This window comes from Mesoplodon densirostris, chromosome 4, assembly GCF_025265405.1.
Source record: "Mesoplodon densirostris isolate mMesDen1 chromosome 4, mMesDen1 primary haplotype, whole genome shotgun sequence".
Lineage (NCBI taxonomy): Eukaryota > Metazoa > Chordata > Mammalia > Artiodactyla > Ziphiidae > Mesoplodon > Mesoplodon densirostris.
In genome coordinates, this window is record NC_082664.1 from 66637048 (window position 1) to 66656773 (window position 19726).

Below are 19726 nucleotides of genomic sequence, written 5' to 3' on the forward strand. Positions count from 1 at the left end.
CAAAATGCAAAGCGTGTTCCTCCACATGGTTAGCATGTGTGGTTTGCTCTTCTATTTTCTGGGCTATAGGCAGAGGCAAAGCAGTACATGGTGAGGCATTCTCATAATTCAGGAGTGACACAGATGCTCTAGGTAATGGGAGTGTGTGACTCCAGGGAGATGTGACCGGTCTTCTTGAGGTCAGTACATCCTGAGCAATGGAGAACTGGAGGGTGATAAGAAAAGGTGCTCAAATAATTGCTAATATGGGTGATTTAAAATTCAAACCTTGAAATGTTGATTTGCTCAATTTGGCCTGAAGAATCAATGAAATTGGGTTCAGTGACTCCAGTGAGGTGGCTTAGAGAGAAAAAAAAATCACACAGGTCTTTGGTCACAGTATGATAAAAAAGGACCTAAACTCCCTTGAGATCCCAGTGTAATTTCACTAACCCACTGTGTTGGTATAGATAATGATTCCTAGTGATCCTTTGTGTTGAAACCCAGTGAACTCTCAGGCGTCTCATGTTAACCTAGTGGGTGAGTAACTGGTCCAAAGTTTTTGGTTCAATTTATCAGAGTTGTCAAATCCTGGTATAGCTGAGATTCTCTTTTACTTTTCTTATTCTAGAGACAAGTTCATCTATGGATTTACAGATGCCTATGCTAGGAAAATAGATCTAAGTGATAAAGATAGCATTTTGAGTTATCAGAGGCTGTCGAGTCTTTTTTTTCTTTAAGTTTTATCCATAAACTGGAGCATAAGACACATCTCAAAATATCAGAAATATGATCCGATGACTACAACCTGCCTTTCATGGACAGAACCAGGAATTGTGCCAATAGCTCTAGGAAGAAAAGCTAAATAGTTAATGTGGTTTATTTTTTAACCATCCCTTTGTTTTAGAATTCTATCTTATACTTGAGCTGATTCCATGTCACCATGACCTTCTCCTGCCAAGAAGGCACAGTTGAGGCATCCTTCAGTAATAGCCTAGGGCTTTGGACAAGCAAGATGCTGTGCTGGCTTTTTGCCTTTTTTTTTTTCAATGTTTACACAACCAAGACTTATTACATGCTCTGTCATTTTGTTACTGGGCTGGCTTTGGTCTGAGAATTAGGTAAACATCAGACATTCCATCACATAATTTTAGACTCAATCTTACTTTATAATGATGTTAATGTTTACTATACAAAGCAAGATGCATTTGTATATTTTAGCATTTTATTTCAGTCACAGAATGCAAAACCTGACATTGGCATCAGTTTGATTTGTGTGTGTGTATGTGTGTGTGTGTGTGTGTGTGTGTATGATTGAAGATATTAAGCACTACAAGAATGCTGAAATTTCAATCTGATTAGGATCAAAATTCTTCAGGATCAAAACACTCCTTTTCCTCCCCCTACAGTTTTACTAATTGTGTGCTACTTGACATTGTGGAGTTATTCCACAGCGTGATAGCTAAATATGTGAAGTATATTTTACTGTGCTGAATTATCAGCTCATTCTATTTGTTTTTCATGTGTTTAAGGTTATTAAAAGAACTTAAAATTAGAAGTCATGTGTATGAGCTGAAAGACTGAACTCAATCACTGTTAGCGGATGAAATCATAAAGCAATAGCTAGCATGTCAATATCAAGTAGTGAAAACAAAATCACAGAATTTGAAAGCATACCTTCTCTGTTCATTAGTTGGCAGGATACCAGAAAAATTAGGATACTAGCACAATAGTGAATGGTGGACGGAGTTGTTTATTTTCAGCACTCTCAAATTATTCCAGGTACTGAAAACGAGATAAAAGTAGCTCGGAAAGAATGGCATCAAATGTATTTGTTGGAGACCTTGCTTTATGGGAAGAAATGAACTGCCCTGGCTCACTGTTCCTGAGGAATTGTATTTCTTCAAGCTGTAAATCAAATCCCAGAGAGAGAGCATGACGTTTTCCAAATAATAACAGAGGGTGACAAAGTTCCTTTTTGTCAGCATCAGGTTTCTGAATTTAGACCTCGATGAAGATTCCAGAATGAAAAAGCGCCCCCCGCCCCCCACACACATGGTCTATGACTGTGTCTTACAAACAATATATTCATTTTCAAAGTCTGGATCTCTGGCATATCTGCATCCCAAAATATATTCATAGCTTCCTCCCAAGATCCTGATTTTTCTCCATTTTCTCTAAATTCCCAGCTACAAAGAACCTGATGTGTCTTTTCAGGAAACAGCATCATTTCTTCCCCCAGTTAATTGAAGAGCCATCTGCTTCTGTGATACCCGACATCCATTCGTTCTTAGCAATAAGTGTGTTCCCTAAATCGCTGGGGGGCCGTACCGAGGCGTGCACTCTGGCTTGGGAGTAGAATCGGCCAGAGCAGCCTCACAGGCAGGCTTTTTTCCAGAGACACAGTGTATACAGAATTTGCCACTGACCTTGCTCCCTTGTCAGTGTTGCTAATGCGGGGTTCAAAACACAGTACAAGGGACTTCCCTGGTGGCGCAGTGGTTAAGAATCCACCTGCTAATGCAGGGGACACGGGTTCGAGCCCTGATCTGGGAAGATCCCGCATGCCACGGAGCAACTAAGCCCGTGCGCCACAACCACTGAGCCCGCCCGCCACAGCTACTGAAGCCCGCGTGCCTAGACCCGGTGCTCTGCAACAAGAGAAGCCGCTGCTTGCCGCAAGTAGAGAAAGCCCGCAAGCAGCAATGAAGACCCAACACGCCATAAATAAACAAACAAACAAATAAAAAACACAGTACAAGATGCTCACAGTTTGAGACTTCCGCTAGCTTAGTGTCTCTCCATTACGCTTCTGAAGATCTGAGTTTGACATGATTAAACAACTGCAAAGGGCGGGAAAGATCTGAAACAGCTCTCCTCAACCGTGGCCAGAAAGGGAAGAAGAAATTAATACAGAGGCCACCTGGCTGGTTTTACTACATAAAAGCTTCTGCTTCAAGCTGTACCATCTCCTTTGTGTCCCCTTGCATGTATTTAAAAGTGGAGTTCAGAACCGGGTTTAGAACCTTCTAGGACTATAGAAGGCAGGGCCCTCATTTTCTAGGAAGAGTCTACTGAATGGTCGTGAAAAGAATCTCTTGTTGGAAAAGGGCAGCCCTTTCCTAAGAGGTCCACCAGCCCAGTGCCTCTTGCCTGAAGGGATTGTCAGATCCCTTGCACACAGAGTGGAAACAGCCCTGCTGAGTTTGATGAGGGAAGAGTGCATGAGGACGCTGGTGTGTGAGTTACTGCTTGGACCCAGTCGGAACACTGCTGGTCCTGCTTTGCTTAGATGCCACAAAAGGTGCCTTGGAGGTGAGCCTGCTGGCCAGGAGCTGGGAACCAGACCCAAAGAGCTGAGATGAGTTTCTCCCTTCCAAGAGTCAGGAGATGGAGGTACCTGCCCCTCTAAATAGCCCTCTTTCCGGAAATACAGTGAAAAGTCAGCACCTTTGAGAGCTGCCGTATCCACATGAGGCACTCTGCCCCTGTCATCCAGGCTCCCCCCTCATCCCAGTTTTGCTGCTAGTCAAGTAGGAATTTTTATGCGGCTCTGGCCTAGCTGAACTTGTCTTCTCCCATGTCTGTTTTGAAACTGAGACCACAAATTTCACAGTGGAATTTGCTCTCTAGAAAATGAAAGGGTCAAGAAGGCACTTAAGACAAAGATTCCCCCATCACTTCGTGGGAGAGAGAGCACAAGAGACCACAAAATCCCGGGTGAGCGCCTACAGATCCAGCAATTTCTCTGGGCCCGGAGGTCCAGCTTTCAATCTAATCCCAACAGAAGTTGGAGCGATTTATGTCTCACTTTTTCTCACTGTGCGCTGACAGTCATCTCAAATGTACAGGAGATGTGAAGGGAGAAATTGGCATGGAAACCAAAAGAGCATCTGGGGCAGTTGACTCCGGCTGGGATCAGCTGTCCCCGTGCACAGGAGGTACTTACAGTCCAGGTGACTGTGCCTGATGCCCTCGACGTCTTCAGCATGGATGAAGTGGTAGCATCTTTTCCCTACAATGTCTACAGGAGTCAGATCCATATAATCACTAATCCTACAAAGAGAAGAACACAGGCTGGAAATCAGAAGGGAGGGGAAATATAGAAACTGTTAAATGACTTAGAAACAAATATACTGACAATTTTCATTATACCAGGGTACCTGTGAGGACTTGGCACTGAGGGAAAACCCTTTTTAGATAAAATTATTTTCTTTAACATATAAACAGTCTTTTTCTAAAGTAGGAACTATGCTAGATCAAGCAATTGTGTTGAAATAATTAGATAGGTCTTTCTTTTCTTTTTTTAGTATCAGAATACACATTTAGACAACATAATTCTACGAAATTATTGAGAATCAGTAACAATGCGAGATCCTCATTAGAGGCCAAGATAATTCAAGGTTACATAATAAAATAAAAACATGTTATGTTTATACCAAATGATTAGAGACACCTTTCATTTAAACAGATTGGTCTTCTATTGGGTATTTCCATGAAAAAGGGCTTCGACTGCTTCTTGGCACAAAGTCCAAATTGGCATTTCAAGGGATATAATTTAAATGCTGAGACATACAGATGCCTGGGGGTATTATCTTTTTTTTTGTCTGAGTCATTTGGGAGCTCAGCTTTCACTCCGGCCCCTTTTAACTGGGACTTTGTGGTGGATTCCACACGGAAACTTTTAAACCATTCTGGCAGCTCTGCCAGCCTTGTGCTCGACCACACGTGTGTGTAAGCTTCTGTCACTGATTGTCCAGACGGCAATGTCCTCAGGCAGGAGCACAGGAAAAGAACAAAAACTGGAAAAAACGTTGGGGGAATCTGCCTGGTTTACACAAACACGCCAAAATGCTGCTTCTCTTCCTCCCTGTCCAAGTTCAGATTCATTTTGGCCCATCCCGAAGAGAATTTATCTTTTGTTTAATTGATTCTCTTTACTGCCCCTGTTCTTTTCATGGTTTCTGACTCATCAAATATGAAGTGAATCTTTAGCTACGGCACCTTTAAGAAACCCATGAGATTGCTGCTGGGGAGTGAACTCTGACCCCTAAAGGCAAGGAAATAAGAAACCAAACCAAACCAAAATAATATGGAAAGTAATGAAAATACACTACCCAGTGAGTGAATTTCTCAACATCTAGCAATTTAAATCATATTTTGGGCCAAACTAGAATTACTGGAGTGTTTTCTCAGGATTCCATGGTTTTCTGGTATAAAACAGATTAGTTGGTGTTTTCCTAAAACCATTAACTGCTTTCCAAGTACAGTTTATACCCCCTTTCTGCAAACGAGGGAATAAGGATGCCGTTAAAGGCCTTCATTGGTGTTTCTGGAATTTGCCCGCTCCTCTGAAAGCATCAGATGTGGGCTTTGCCCAAGGCTGTCCTAGGGACCTGCAGAGTCAAGGAGCAGACTCTATTCTCTAGTTAGCAGATCCCTAATTAAACTATAAACCCTGGGAAAAAGGCACTCCATTCTTTTAGGGAAGACAGTTCTTTATTTTTTATTTGAATGAAATCCCTCAAAACAGTGGAAGCACTTTTGTACTCTCAGAGCCTGTTACCATGGTGAGTGTGACCAGCTCAGTGCTCAAAGACCTCTTAATATATGTGTAGAATGCTCTAGACCAGTCCGATGACCTGTATCAGGATCAGAAGCCTGATGGCATCTTGTACGCCGAGCCTCAGTTTCCTTATCTGTAAAACAACTTCAGAGGCTGGTGAGGGGATTGATGAATGAAGTGACATGAATGTAGCACAGTGCTTGACACACAGGTATGCTGTTCCCTCAGATTCAATATGCAATTGCCTTTAACGGGGATCCTTTAAAATAATTACTATCATCTTCAGTGGAGGAATAATGCTGTATGGTACTGGCTAATAAGGGGTTGTGGAAAAAACATTTTTTAATGGGAAGAAAAAAGCATAAAGTGGGTCACGGAAAGTGATCTCAATTACTAGAGTGGCACCATAAGGCACTCAAGTCCATGGAGTGCATCAAAAGAATTAATCGACCTGTGATAACAGGAATGAGAATTAGATGATGGCTTGGGGACAGGACAATCACTGGGAGTTACGTAAATAAGATGAGGCTTCGTCTTTTTTTGCGGGGATTGGTGGTTGTGAATCTAAATCAAGGGAGCCGACGTATGTTTCCAAAGACGCAAAGCCATACTCCATCCCCTGGCTGTCTACCTGCCTCCCTGGGTGTCCAAGATTCTAACTTTTAAATCAGAGAAGAGACCGCTTTGTGGGCTGTAGTTGTGTTCTTTCATGGCTGCATGTGTATGAAAGCTCCACCTCAGCGGTTATTCCGATTCGTTACCATTTAGCCTGACTTCTGAAGAAAAATTAGAGACAAGGAATGCAGGGGGATCCCACAGGAGGCATGGTTTTTGAATATGGCAGATTGGGGTTCAAATCTTGGCCTCAGTCAAGGCACTTGACCTTTCTCTCTAAGCTGAAACTGCGTGGGGCCAATGGACACAGGGGCAACACTGACCTCACAGAACCGTCCTCAAGCTTCAGTGACATAGTGCATGTAATGCACTTCGCATATGGCTGAGGGTGTAGCAGATGTTCAATAAATGTTATCTCTCTTTATTATTCCTGGCCAACTCTAGCTACTCATTCTGGTAAACTCATCTTTCCTGATTCTCTGTGGCCATGGCAGAATACCTTAGACACAGCCAAGTATACAGTCATGATGAGAAAATTTTAATAAATACCCCCAAAACTTGGAAAATAGATTGAGTTACTCATTAAATAATAGTGACAGGTTCATGATATTTTCTACCACCCTGAACACTAAAAAGCTCAGGGCGGGTACTCTTCCCATGGTGAATTCTTTTCTCTGAATCAAAGCCTGACCGGAAAGGGGAGGCATTTCTAACTTGATCTCAACATCTTTAGCGCTTCCTAATGGACTGAATGTAGGCGCTGTCTGTCTTCCTCTTGGTTGGGCCCTGAGAGGTCAATTTCCTAAGCCACTTGACCATTCCTCTCTTTTGTCCACCCCCCCCCCCGCCCCGGCCCCGCCCCGAAGGCAATCACAGGACTCAGCAAACATGTGCTGCCTTCATGCCTGACGATAATCTGAGCCACAAAAGTGTCCCCACAAATTAATTCGGTAATTCTCCCCATGGCACCAGGTGGACGGCGTCGCTAAGCTTCCTTCCCACAGCCGATGCGTGTTCACCTCCCCTCCCCCCCTCGCCCCCCACCCCGTGCTTCTCTCTTCTTCAAATCAGTCTGATGATGGGCTGGTGACTTCTGGGTGAAAGGTCTGAAGGGGCACTGTCCCATTTCCTTGTCCCTTGCTTTGTGCTTAATGGAAAAGTGGAACTTTTTAACCTGAGGCTAAAAAGTCCTTTTAGAAGAGCTCAGTCTGCCAAGTCATTCATATGATGAGTCATCTTTCTTTAATTTATCACAGTGAAATCCTCAGGATTACAAAGCATCATTGAATAGTTTTACAAATTTCTTTTTTGTCTTTTTTCCTCTGGGGGCCTCAAGTTCTCATTTGTTCTCTACATGTTTTGTGGACTGAATGTTTGTGTACCCCCTAAATTCGTAGAGTGAAATCCTTACCCTCCATGTGATGGTATTTGGAGGTGGGGCCTTTGGGAGGTAATTAGGTTTCGATGAGGTCAGAAGGATGGAGCCCCCATGATGGGATTAGTGTCCTTATAGGAAGAGGAAGAGCAGAGCTTGCTCTCCCCTATATGAGGGCACAGCAAGAAGGCAGCCCTCTGCAAGCCAGGAAGAGCGTGCCCCCTCAGGAACCTCAGCAGCCTGCACCTTGACCTTGGACTTGCCAGCCTCCAGAACTGGGAGAAATAAATGTCTGTTGTTTGAGCTACTAGTCTATGGTAATTTGACTAGCTCAGCAGCCTGAGCTGACTAGGACAGGGTGCTCAATGCCTCTGTGAACACTGACTGCCATGAGGCTGGGTCCTTGAGGAAGTGGGTCTGGCCGAGGCATCAGGAGATACCTCTTACTGCATCGTTTTGCTAACAGTGTCTCAGCTCACCTCTCTCCTTGGGTTCTCGGCCAAAATGGGTCTTAGTTATAGCATATGGATGCCTGGGAATCCTAATTCCATTCCATTGTTGTCCCTAATGTAAATCAGGGCAGCAATGTAAATTTCAAATAAAAAGCATGGTTGGTGTCAGTCCAAGCAGCCATTAAAAATAAGATCAGGATTTATAATGAGCCTCATTGGGAGAGTAAAATCCTTCAGACTGCTGAAAACACCGGCCCTTACCAATGTGCAACATACAACAGGGCAAATGAAAACAAAAACGAAGTACCTATTTTCACAGTAAATGATATTGAGGTCCATATTTACTCGAGTGACGAACATATGGCAGTCAATTCTGACTTCATTGATCGTAGGGGGAGGCAAGGCATGAGCCACAACCACGAGACCCATGATTTGGCTGGGGACGGTCCTCCCGTGGGACAGCGACACCCTTAGTCGTAGCCGGCCTGTTATGTGAATCACCTGTAATAGAACATTAAGTACAGGACATAGTCAAATTTACATCTGGGCTGTAACAGTACTTCTTTTGAGAAATGCAAAATTGCATCTGGAATAACCAATGTTAGCTTGTATCTTGTGTAATCATAAGGGCTGTCCAAGTGCCCTCAATGTCCTCAAGGCAAGAGACAAAAGAGAAATAATATTATACTCTGAGCATTTCTCAAGGCAGCATTATTACTATGCTATTGCTATTTTTCAGGACTTTTTTTTTCACATTTAGAGGAAGTTCATAACCAGATAAAAGGACAAGAAAGTTGAGCCCTGAGCTGCAAAAAGAAACGTTTGCATTATCAGCCCTTATTAATGGATGATGTCTGTCTCTCTCCAAATTTGTACTGAGTGGGATTCCATGGACATCTCCTTTTAGAAGTGTGGCTCAGAGCTTTCCTTCATTTGCAAAAAAGCCAGACTCCAATGATTAAAAAACTCAGTGACAGTGAAATGAATGTGTCCTTCTGAGCATAGAGATCTCAGGTTAGGCAGTGCTAAGTTACCCGTACATGTAACGCCATGCTTTCTCGCAGCGCCGTCTGGGACTGAAGGTTAGAGGACCTTGTAGTATGATTTGTTCCCTAAGCTCACACACCACGGTAGGGTCAGGAAGCCTTGCACCATTTTGGTGGTGGCTCAGAAGTATTGCTCAGAAACGGGAGGGACAACGTGGGGCTGTGATTTTTGGCTTCTTAGCCAAAGTATACCATGGGTAGTCCAGGCCACCCTGAACCAAAGGAAATTGGTTCATCATCCTCACATATGTTAAATAATATTATTTTTATAAAGCCATCTTTGGAAAAAGTTCCTTTGTTTGTAAACTGAACATAGGAGAAGAGTCATAGTGTCAATTTCCTTAAACGATGTTTTGGGAAAATGAAATCATAAAAAGAAGGAAAGGATAAGGATTTGGGTGGCAATGCTTCTGGATGATAGAAGGCAGGTGTGTATATGTGTGGGGGGTTGGAGACTGTGCGTGTGTGTGTGTGTGTGTGTGTGTGTGTGTACTCTAGCTGTGTTCCTGGGGCCCTATGACAGTGTGGCGGACCTTCCCAAATCCAGTTGTAGAGGTACTCGCTGCCATTCCCGGTACCTTGGAGCTCAGTTTCGTAGCTGGCTGACTTTCTGTGTTTGGTTTGCCTCTCCAAATGCACCCCTGGGCGCCAAATCATTTTCTGAAATTCTTCTTTTCCTTCCTTGCCAGAAGGAACCAAAGTGGGAAGTGGGTCTCTGGCCTCCCAGGAGCAGTAAGAACTAGCATCTGCTCTCCTTCCTAGGGGCTTGACTGGTAATTCCTTTTTCATTGTGTTTTTGTTTCCTTTAAGTTATTCAGTTTTCCAAAAGCAAGCCACACTGCTGTCAGTCAGGCAGCAGGATCAAAGCTTACGGAGCCGCCCTTTGGAGTCCTGGCTGTTCTAAATGATACCTCTTCCCTGTCCCCTTTCACATTTGAGCCCAGAGCTGTGGATCTGGAAACACCAATGAGAAGGATTATTTAGGTTATTTCAGGAGCAGTTTTTTGACCACCTGCATTGAAGTAGACTAAAATCATACTTAATGCACCTCTGCTTTAAGCTTTGGTCAGACGAGGTACTTTATGAATATTTGAAAATGTTCCTAGAGGCAGGGATGCTAAAACATCATCACAGACACACGTTTTTTGCACGACCTCATTAACTAATAAAGAAATAGCTAAAAGAAATGGGATTAGCTTCACAGGAGGTGTGTTAACAGTCTCTGGTCCTCCTCCCAGGTAGGCTTACATAGATGCTCATTTATCATTATCTGTCTTCTTTTATCAGGAACACTCAGCTTCTTGGAAAAACACAGAACTATAAATGCTCAGGAAAACTCACACCCAGAAATGATATGTTAAATAAATCCCCACTTGGTATTCTCTTCCAAAGCAATCTGAAGGCATCTGGGCTAGCAGACATTTCTGGGAAGGCAGACAGGCTGCTGGGGGAGCTGTGTGCATTCAGATCTACCCCGCCTCTGATCTCCTCCAGCTTTGCCTGTGGCCATCGAGGTGCTGAAGGGGGTCAAAAGTTGGGTTGAGTAGATTTGCCATTTCCTGATTTTGTTCTCCTGGACTCGACCTCTCTGCATCTCAATTTTCTTTTCTGTGCAATGGGGATAATGATGACTATTCTGCAATTATGTTATGAAAATCAAAGGAGGTAATGGTGGTGAACACTTTCCAAATTGTAAAGAAGTCTACAAATTTCATTATAATTCTGATCGCCTGTTAAACTGTCAACTGAATAATATGGGTAAGGACCGATTATTCGTTTAATCTTGACCAAAGGCCAAATAAATTATTATTACTTTAAAGGATCATGACATTTCATATTTGAGAGAAAAATTGGGAGGGTCTATTTTAGGTCATTCTCCTTTTCATTTTTTTGGGTGAGGAGAGAGGCTTTGGAATGTTCATTCCCTAACCAGAGTCATCGGGCTTGGAAATGGTAAAAAAAAAGAGCCTAGAATCTTGGTTTCTAGGTCGTGTTTGAGCATCATTTCAACTTTGTTACGCTTGTATACATTTTATGTGCATATTCATATTGAACAAAACATTAGAAGTTTATACCGGATGCCAATTTACTGCGTTAAATAAACTGTATATGAAACTTTGAAATTATTTCACTTATAGCCAGAAGCCCAGGTTATTTGAAAAGTCTTTGAGAAATTGTACAAACTAAGAAGGGAAAAACCAAAGAAAATTACCAATGCAATAACTTAACAGTTGTCAAGAAATGTCAAAGAACAATCAGAGGGTGTGTCTGTCTGTATGTATGTACATCTGGGGGTGAGGGAGGATGGTGCTGAAGAGAAGAAAAGGGATATCTGTTAGGTCCTGTACTTAACCTTGGGGTTTAAATTAAGGTATTTTCCCAAATCTATTTCATAATGCCAACAGTTTTTTTTTTTTCCATTGTGAGAAGTTATGTTCAGATTTTAGAAACATGGCCGAGAGCAGGTATCCAAACACACAGATAGTTGATTTTTTCACTTTGTATTTGCTTTGAAGGCCTGAGGTGTTGAGGAGAGAGTATTATCAGAAGAGCTGGGCACTGGCACTAGCTCTGGTACTGTGTAGCCATGCAACTATGATGCTCAGAAAGTTGAAATGACTTGCTTACTTTCCAGGTCAGCATATTAGAGATTAAAAACCTAGTACAGAGAGAATAAGTACTCTGTCAAGGTGTCTTTTGTTTTCTTAATAGGGTCATTAAAGGGCCTTTTATTGGTTTTTTAGTTTCTGAAACATAGTATGTGCAAGGGACCTTGATAGGTGCCAGGGAGAAAACAAAGGTGGATCAAATGTAAACCTGTCCTCAAAGGGTTTACAGACTACATGATGGGAGGAAACATAAACAGTTACTTGTAATATAGTAATATTGGGAAGGAACACAGTGTCTGATCAAGACAGTGGTTCTCCATCCTGGTTATGTGACAGAATCTCCTGTGAAGTTTTGTTTGTGTAAACATGGATTCCCAGGCTCTATCATCCAGAAATTCTAATTTGGTAGCACTGGGCTGGGGCCCAACATTTGTTTGTTTTTTAGAGCTTCAAAGGTGATATCTACTAGGATAATGTCTGGCTAATGGATTTGGAGTTCTACTAGTGGTTCTCAACCTTGTTACATGCTGGAATCACCCAGGGAGTCTTTAAAAGTCCCCATGTCCAAGCTGCACCCAACACTAGTTAAATATGGACTTCCAGAATATAGGGCTGCTGAGACGATTAAGTGAAAACATATATAAGGGTATATGCCTAGGTATATGCCTGATACACAGTATATGCTCAACAAATACTATTTTCATTAAGTAACAAGTGTGCACCATAAGAAAGGTATAGAATGAGATCCTTGGGAGGTCAGGGTAGGTAGAAAATACTTTTGACCAAATGGATCTGGAAGGCTACATGAAACTGGCATTAAAATAAATTGCCATAAGATATAATCATAGAATGGTGAAAGGGGTTCCACATAGAGAAAAGGGCTAGAATATAAAAGAAAAGATAAACAAATCTAAAAGAGAACCTACTGGAGACACCCAGGGCTCCAGGAGCATTTCAACTGGTGTCAGCAGAAAAGTCAGAGATGGGGCAAATGGCAGGTACAAGCAGTAGAAATTGGTAATGAGACCTGGGGAGAAGCACCATGATGTTTAGCCTATGTCATAGGAAGATGATGATGATAGACTAAATGGTACATGGGAATACAGGAATCACTGACAAAGGGACAAAAAAGATTTCCCTGTGGACATTTTGTATTTAAGCAGCCTGGGGAAATCCTGGGCAGGGTGTCCTGGGGATAGTTGGAAAAAGGGGTTGGATACTTAAGAGAAGATAGATGAAGATATGGTTTTGGAAGACTTGGTTGGTTGATTGGTTTGTGCTTCATTTTGGTGTTTTGGCTGGAGGTGATAGTTAAAACCAAGCAATTCAATGCAATTGCCAACAGAGAAAACACAGATGAGAGACGAACACAAAAGGCATCCCCCCCGACCCCAGTGCTTTGAGTATCTGAAGCCTTAAGCAACTTAGGTGCTTCTCTAAATTGAGTTTCTTTTAATCTATAATGATTAATTTTATTAAAAAGTGAACATTTCTGAAAACTCTAAGCCCCCCTTTTCTCCATCCACAATTCCATTCTGACATAAATGCCAAACTTGCCGCATGGTCACCAGGCCCCGTGGTAACATCCCAAAGAATGGGATGGCTTCCTTGTAGAGTTAAGCAGGTGAATGAGAAATGATTTTGAATACAAACATACAGGCCTAAATACTAATAGTATGTCAAGAACTGTGAAACTATAAAAATAACCTAGTAACTTTAAAGTGAAAGGAATACTGTGGAGTAGAAATAACGTTGAATTGGGAAACAGAACAATTAATTTGAGTTCTGGTTCTGGTGATTTTGGCAAGTCATCTAGATTGACCAGGGCAACATCTCCTAAGATATAAAATGGAGGATAAGAATCAGGCGCTGATACCTAGGGTTCTCGCTGAGTTCTAGAGAATTCCATGACCCAATGCTCAATAGAGGGGCTTTCACTGTGCTGTAGGGCTACCCTACCTCCCACTCCCCTTACCCATGGCAGGGGAAGAAGTTTCAGAGGACAGCTGCAAGTTACTAAATGCAGAGCTTACTTTAAGAATTAATCAATTGGGGTTTATGGGTCACAGCTGAGTTGGAACAATGCTTTGGTTTTGGCCAATGTCAGGTGAAAACTGCCTCTGTGTTCTAAAGGTTTGTCTTAGCCTGGTCTTTAATCTACAGGCATTCTTCAAAAGAGATTTCTGAACGAAAAGATTCTTTGCCCCCGAGCTTAATTTTATATAAGAGCTCAATCCTCACATTTCCTTTCATTGTTCTTGTTTTATCATAAAGAGCTGTGCAAAAATGCTAAAGCCTGTATTTTTCTAAACCCCTTACACAGTACTGGCCAGATACCAGCCACAGAGAAGCAGCATGCAAAGGATTTCTGAGTGGAAATCCCACCATCTTTGATGAAAATGTCCAAATTAGCATCATTTGACAGTCCCACACTGAAGAAATCATTGTTTGACTTTTATTTTTCTTCTCTGACACGATGAGCGGGTGTGTGCGGTGCAGAGACTACATGTCCACGGAGTTTAGGACGAGTGTGGGAGTGTTAACAAGCCATGTTTCTTGGACAAATATATATTTCTCTTCCTGCCATATGCTCCTTTCCATCGTCTGTTGGTGATAAACACTTAGATTTGCCCACTAATAACTTCTCGTTATAAACAAGCCCATGAAAAAGACCTTGATAAAAGCTCCCCTCTGTCAATACCTAAGGAAAGAAAGTCTGTGATGGGAAAATACATCTGGAAGCTAGTCTCCATTCTTTTAGGAATAAATTTTACTACTAGTCCTATGAAACATTTTCTTTATCAAAAGAAAGTGTGGGGGCTTCCCTGGTGGCGCAGTGGTTGAGAGTCCGCCTGCTGATGCAGGGGACACGGGTTCGTGCCCCGGTCCGGGAAGATCCCACATGCCGTGGAGCGGCTGAGCCCGTGAGCCATGGCCGCTGAGCCTGCGCGTCCAGAGCCTGTGCTCCGCAACAGGAGAGGCCACAGCAGTGAGAGGCCCACGTACCGCAAAAAAAAAAAAAAAAAAAAAAAAAAGAAGTGCTAAGTATTATGTGCATTATTTTCCACACGTAATGTAAAGTACAGAATGGGGCCATGCAAAGAGGGGAACCAAAAATGCTGTAGGCAGGAAAAAAAACTATGATTCCCTGGGTTTAGTGCATCTTCAGAGATTTTTTTCACTTGTCCTTTAGGGGAATCCAAATTTACCTTAAAAATTAGGCTTCCTTCTGGCACTCTGGTCTTTTTTTCTTTTATTCCCCTGTAGAAGTCTGGTTCAGCATACAGATCATCAAATCACTAGCTAAGGTGGGAGAGTCAGCTAATTACTTTTAAGTGATGGGGCTAAGGTGTCCCACAGCCTGCTGAAAGATAAAGGGTTAGCCGGGTCTTCTGAATCTAAACATTTAGCCTACAGCCTAACAACTTAATCTAAACCAGTGTGAGAATATCAACCTCATGTAAATTACTTCATGCAAATTTTTAGGCAGTGGGTTTTCCTGAATTTAGACTGTATCATAGGTTGGAGAATCTCCCCTGACAGGTCCCTCTGTCCCTGTCTGTCTGACTCCTGCCACCTGGGTCTTTGTGCAAGGCCAGGGGGAAAACCAAAAAAAACCAACACAACCATTTAGCTGAGACCAAGTACTTGTCCATAGATGCAAACACTATGGAGAAGAGAGCTCACAGCTGAAGGAGGTGCCTGTGGGCCCTGGGAGGGGCGGGAGAACAGCAGAATGTTCTCCTCCTTCCCTTTCCAGCATCTCAGATGTTATTTCTAGAAACTGCCTCGCTTCTAGTAATCTTCGTCATAATTCACAATGGGACTTTAGCAACTGGGGATAAGAAAAGACAGAGGAGGGATAGGTTGACTTCTCAAGGCAGAGGTGAGACTGAAGGGAGGGGGAGCTTCGGGGGGCAATGAGGGCTTCGCAGGGAGCAGGTGAAGATGCAGGCCTCTTCCAGGGCCAAAGGGGATGCAATAGAGGCAACATGGTTGTGGAATGTCATCATCATCAGCTAGGTATGGAGGCGGCAATCAACTCAGGAACCACATGGGTGGTGGTAGGCTTTCTGGGAGTTTGTCCCTAAGAATTTCCCTAAGATCAGGGCCCTTCAGAACTGGGCAGGATTCAGCACTTAAGGCTAGAGGACCAGCAAGAACTGGAGAGAGTTTTAGATGGGCTCTACTTAAGGGCAGCTCTGTCAATGAAGAGAACGGAGGTGAGACTGGGTACAAGGGAAGTGTCCAGGCCAAAGTTCAGGAAGAGGAACCCTGGCAGAAGCCAGTCCTTTTGGGTAAAAGGACGACAGCTAGAAAGTGTGAATTCTCAGGGACTCCATTTGGTTTGAATGGAAATGAGGTGAGCCAGGAGGGGGAATGTAATTGGAACACGACCAGTTGGTGTTTGGTCTGATTGCTGAAAAGACTCACTGAAGGTTGGCTCTGGAAGTGGACAGGCCTAAAGCTGTAGATAAGGGCATTCCCGACTCTGGAAGGCAGAGGAGGGAAGGAAGCTAGGGACTAATTTCTCTATTCTCACTGAGCTCCTAAGGTCCTAAAGGCAAAGACTCATGCATAAGCATGAGGACAGGCATTCTTCCTCTTACAGGTGAAGTTAACTTGCTCTGTCCTGTACACAAATAACTAAATGGGCCTGGCACACGGGGGAAAACGTATTTTGTTCCTTAATTGGAAAGCCCACGACACCTAATGCTGGTATCAGGGATTTATTTAAAACCAAAAAACCTCTAGGGATAGTGGTTTTTAAATTTGAACATGCACAAGAATCACTTGGAGAGCTTATTAATAATATGGATCCCAAGGTCCTACCTCCCAAACTTTAGATTCTTTAAAGCTAGGAAGGGACCTGGGAATCTGCATGCCACCCAGCATTGCCCGTGCTTTTATGCCAATGGTCAGCACAGCCATCCTTTAAGTCCTGCTTTACGGGCAGGCCATTCGTTCCATCCAGCTGCAGCTTCATCTTTATCTAGAGCTGAACGGATCTAGAGATCTTAAAAAGATGATCCAGAGGCTCATCACAGAATGCCTCCTAAATGAGGAAAGAAAGATGCACATACATTTACAATTCAATCAGGACTGAAAAAAGCCCTACTCTGTAGAACACAACCCCTTGTTTTGGTTCTTTGGAAACGGAGGATCAGAGCATGGTAAGCAGAAACGCTGGGCTGATGTGGGATCAGGTCGTGTTTTCTGTGCACAGGGCTGCCTGAGAGAGGAGCTGGGAGCCCGGGCAAGGCTCCTTTATTTGTGGCTGCACTGTTGTGCCCCATGCCTCTTGGGGAAGGTGGCACTCTGCCAATCCTCCCCCTAGCCCAGCCTGCCCCTGGCTTAGCTCCTGATTAATTCAGGGGAATCCTGGGAGGTTAACCCTTAATTTGATGGCTCCAGTGGGGAGCTTGAGAGATTGGTGGTAATTTATCACCCTCATTTTTTTTTTTTTTTTAGTGTATAAACATTTTCCAAACAACAAATAAAAAATTATTTTTAACATTCACATTTAAAAAACATTAGCTACAGGACTCTATTCTTACACGACTGTATCCTCCAAACATAGCAATTACTTCTCATCCATCTCCTTTAACAAACTTCAAATATGTAACATAAAAAATACAGCTACAATTACAGCCTTAGCTTCTCAAAATGTGGCCAGACTCCATATTTGTTTCCTGTTCCCTTTGGAGAAAACAGTCTTTCTTCTACCAGAGATACGATTTTTATTGGGATAGTTTAACTAAGCTGAAGAGATTTCCTTAACGAAATTATGTAAATGTATGCCAAGGATATAAGCCACATTTTCTCAGAGAGTGGAACACTTCACATATCATTTAATCAAACAGGACCATGGGTAGAAACACCTCCGTAACTTGTTAAGGGACAAAGCCAGAAAGCTGAACTATACACATCTGATCAAATTTCGTTTCATTCAGTTACTTTATTAAAGTCTCCTAGAGAAGGACAGAGGATCCTGGTACCTCTGTGGAGGGCAGCGTTTTTACCCCCCTGTCACTTGATGTAGAAGAGGGGGTATCACCCCTCACGGCCCCCAGAGGTCCCTTGTGGCTTAGTGCCACTGTCTTGAGGGTAGAGAGGCAGTTCTTCTCAATGTAACAGACTGCAATTGTATCTCCGACAACATTAAAAAGAAAAAAAAAAAAAAAAGGACTCGGAGCTAGTCTTATGCCAAGTAAGGAATAGAAACTAAGATATAATTCAGATAGTTTCTATCATGGCCGAACACCTTTGGTGAATGCGTGTTTTACTTACATTTCTTGAGTTTAGCAACATGTCTTGCTCTAAGTTAGTCTCCCAAGCCTTCGTTTCTCTTGAGTTTGCTAACAGAATTGATATCCACTCCAAACTGCAACAAATGGCCAAAGACAGCTGTGGACTTCACCGGCTGCTTCTCTGCGTGAAGACAGCGCTCCGGAGAGCTCCCTGCTCTCCTGAGAAAATGTTAAGGCAGCCCTACTCTATCCCCTCCGCCCGCGCTGAAGGTCTGCAGGACAATAAATGATTGCATTTTGATAAGAAGGGAAAACCTTCAGAGGAAGAACTCTTAGATATGGGAGTCAGCTACTGCTCTCTTCCTCAGTTGCAGAGGATACAGAATTAAAGACAAGCATCCACGTCGATGGGCAGAACAGTCCTTATGGGGGGGCAACTCTGCTGTCGCAGGAGCTGAAATATTGTTTGAAAGCAGCCATCCCCTTAAAGGGGAAACACACACATATGAATACTTGTATTTCTGATAATTAAACAAATTGCAAGCAAACAGATGGGTCATAAATATGGTGAAAAAATTAAAACCCCAAGATTCCTCACATTTAGACGTGAAACTCCTTAGAAGTCAAACCTAAAAATGTTCACTTCTCAGGAGGCTACAGTAGGTAGCTGGAACTCTTCAGTGATGCAAGAACAAAGAATTCTCTTAAGCTAGGCACTTTAGACCCAAACAGGTGCAAGAAACAAAGAATACACAGTAGGAGCCAAGGTTCCTCAGTTTTGCTGGCACACTCAGGCGACATGTAGCTCTGTGTTCGCTGCAGCGCCCTCCTTTCGCTGTGTCAATTTCCTCACTGGGGAAGCGAGTGGGCCTAACTACATAGGGTCTAAGACTTCCTTACTGTGGTGTCTGTTAAATCTCTTATGTTTAAACATGAAGCTTTGACCCATCATCAAAGCCCTAAATCTCTATAACTTTCCATCTCTGTTATCTTGGCTTCCATTCTTTGTGTGGCCTGGATGTTATGTGTTAGGCATTGATTAGCACAGGACACTTTCTGAAATGTTTCTCAACCTGCCCTCTAAATGCTATAGCTAATATGTTATAAGGCAGCTTAATTCAGTCCTAAATTTCATTCTTAATGAGAGTAATTTCTAGGAATGACATACCCCTCAAAACGTCTTGCTTTATGGAGTGAATGAATCCACGCCCTGCCAAATCCTCTTTGTGTGCAGCGTCCCAGAAAGACCTCCTGCTGGAGTTGGAGGGGGCCTTGCAGACTACCTAGTGCAACTGCCCACCTTACAGATGTGGAGACTGAGGCCCGGTGAGGTAAAATATCTTAGCCAAGGACGCAAAGCCGGTGAGTGGCAGACACAGGAAGAAAAACGAAGTCTCCTCATCTCTTGCCCAGTACCTCTTCTACTGTTCAGCAGTGCATTTCAGAGGATACGTTCCCTTACACTTTCCTCTTTTGTTTTCCCAAATGTGTTTCTGTCTCTATATAAATAACTCGATCAAACCTTGGATTTTAACCTTCAAGAGACCCCATGGCACTGACATGGGTTATTATCCATTCAGCATATGCAAGTCAAAATGCTCATATGACTTTTGTGCATGTCACCAGCTCATTTGCTGCATTTGGTTTATTCAGCCATGATTAGAGATAGTCATTTACAGGCACACATTTGGGAACTCTTTAACAAGCTTCTAGCAGTTTCCTTTCCAGAGCTGTTTAAATAGATGAGGGTGTGGTATCAGCAGCGACAGCAGTTTCCTCCATCCTACTGATTATCCCTGCTATGCGTATGTCTTTATCAGAACTTCCATTTTG

General features: G+C 43.0%; 1 protein-coding gene across 2 annotated transcripts in view; it reads right to left on the reverse strand.

Moving 5' to 3' along the window:
* Positions 1-19726, reverse strand: part of NPAS3 (neuronal PAS domain protein 3) — an 873929-nt gene that overhangs the window by 18643 nt on the left and 835560 nt on the right. For both annotated transcript variants that reach the window (XM_060098177.1, XM_060098176.1), the window contains 2 exons: positions 8295-8488; positions 3929-4035 (listed from right to left, as the gene is read on the reverse strand). In XM_060098177.1, the coding sequence (XP_059954160.1) occupies positions 3929-4035; positions 8295-8488 (301 nt within the window). The remainder of the gene's footprint in view (positions 1-3928; positions 4036-8294; positions 8489-19726) is intronic.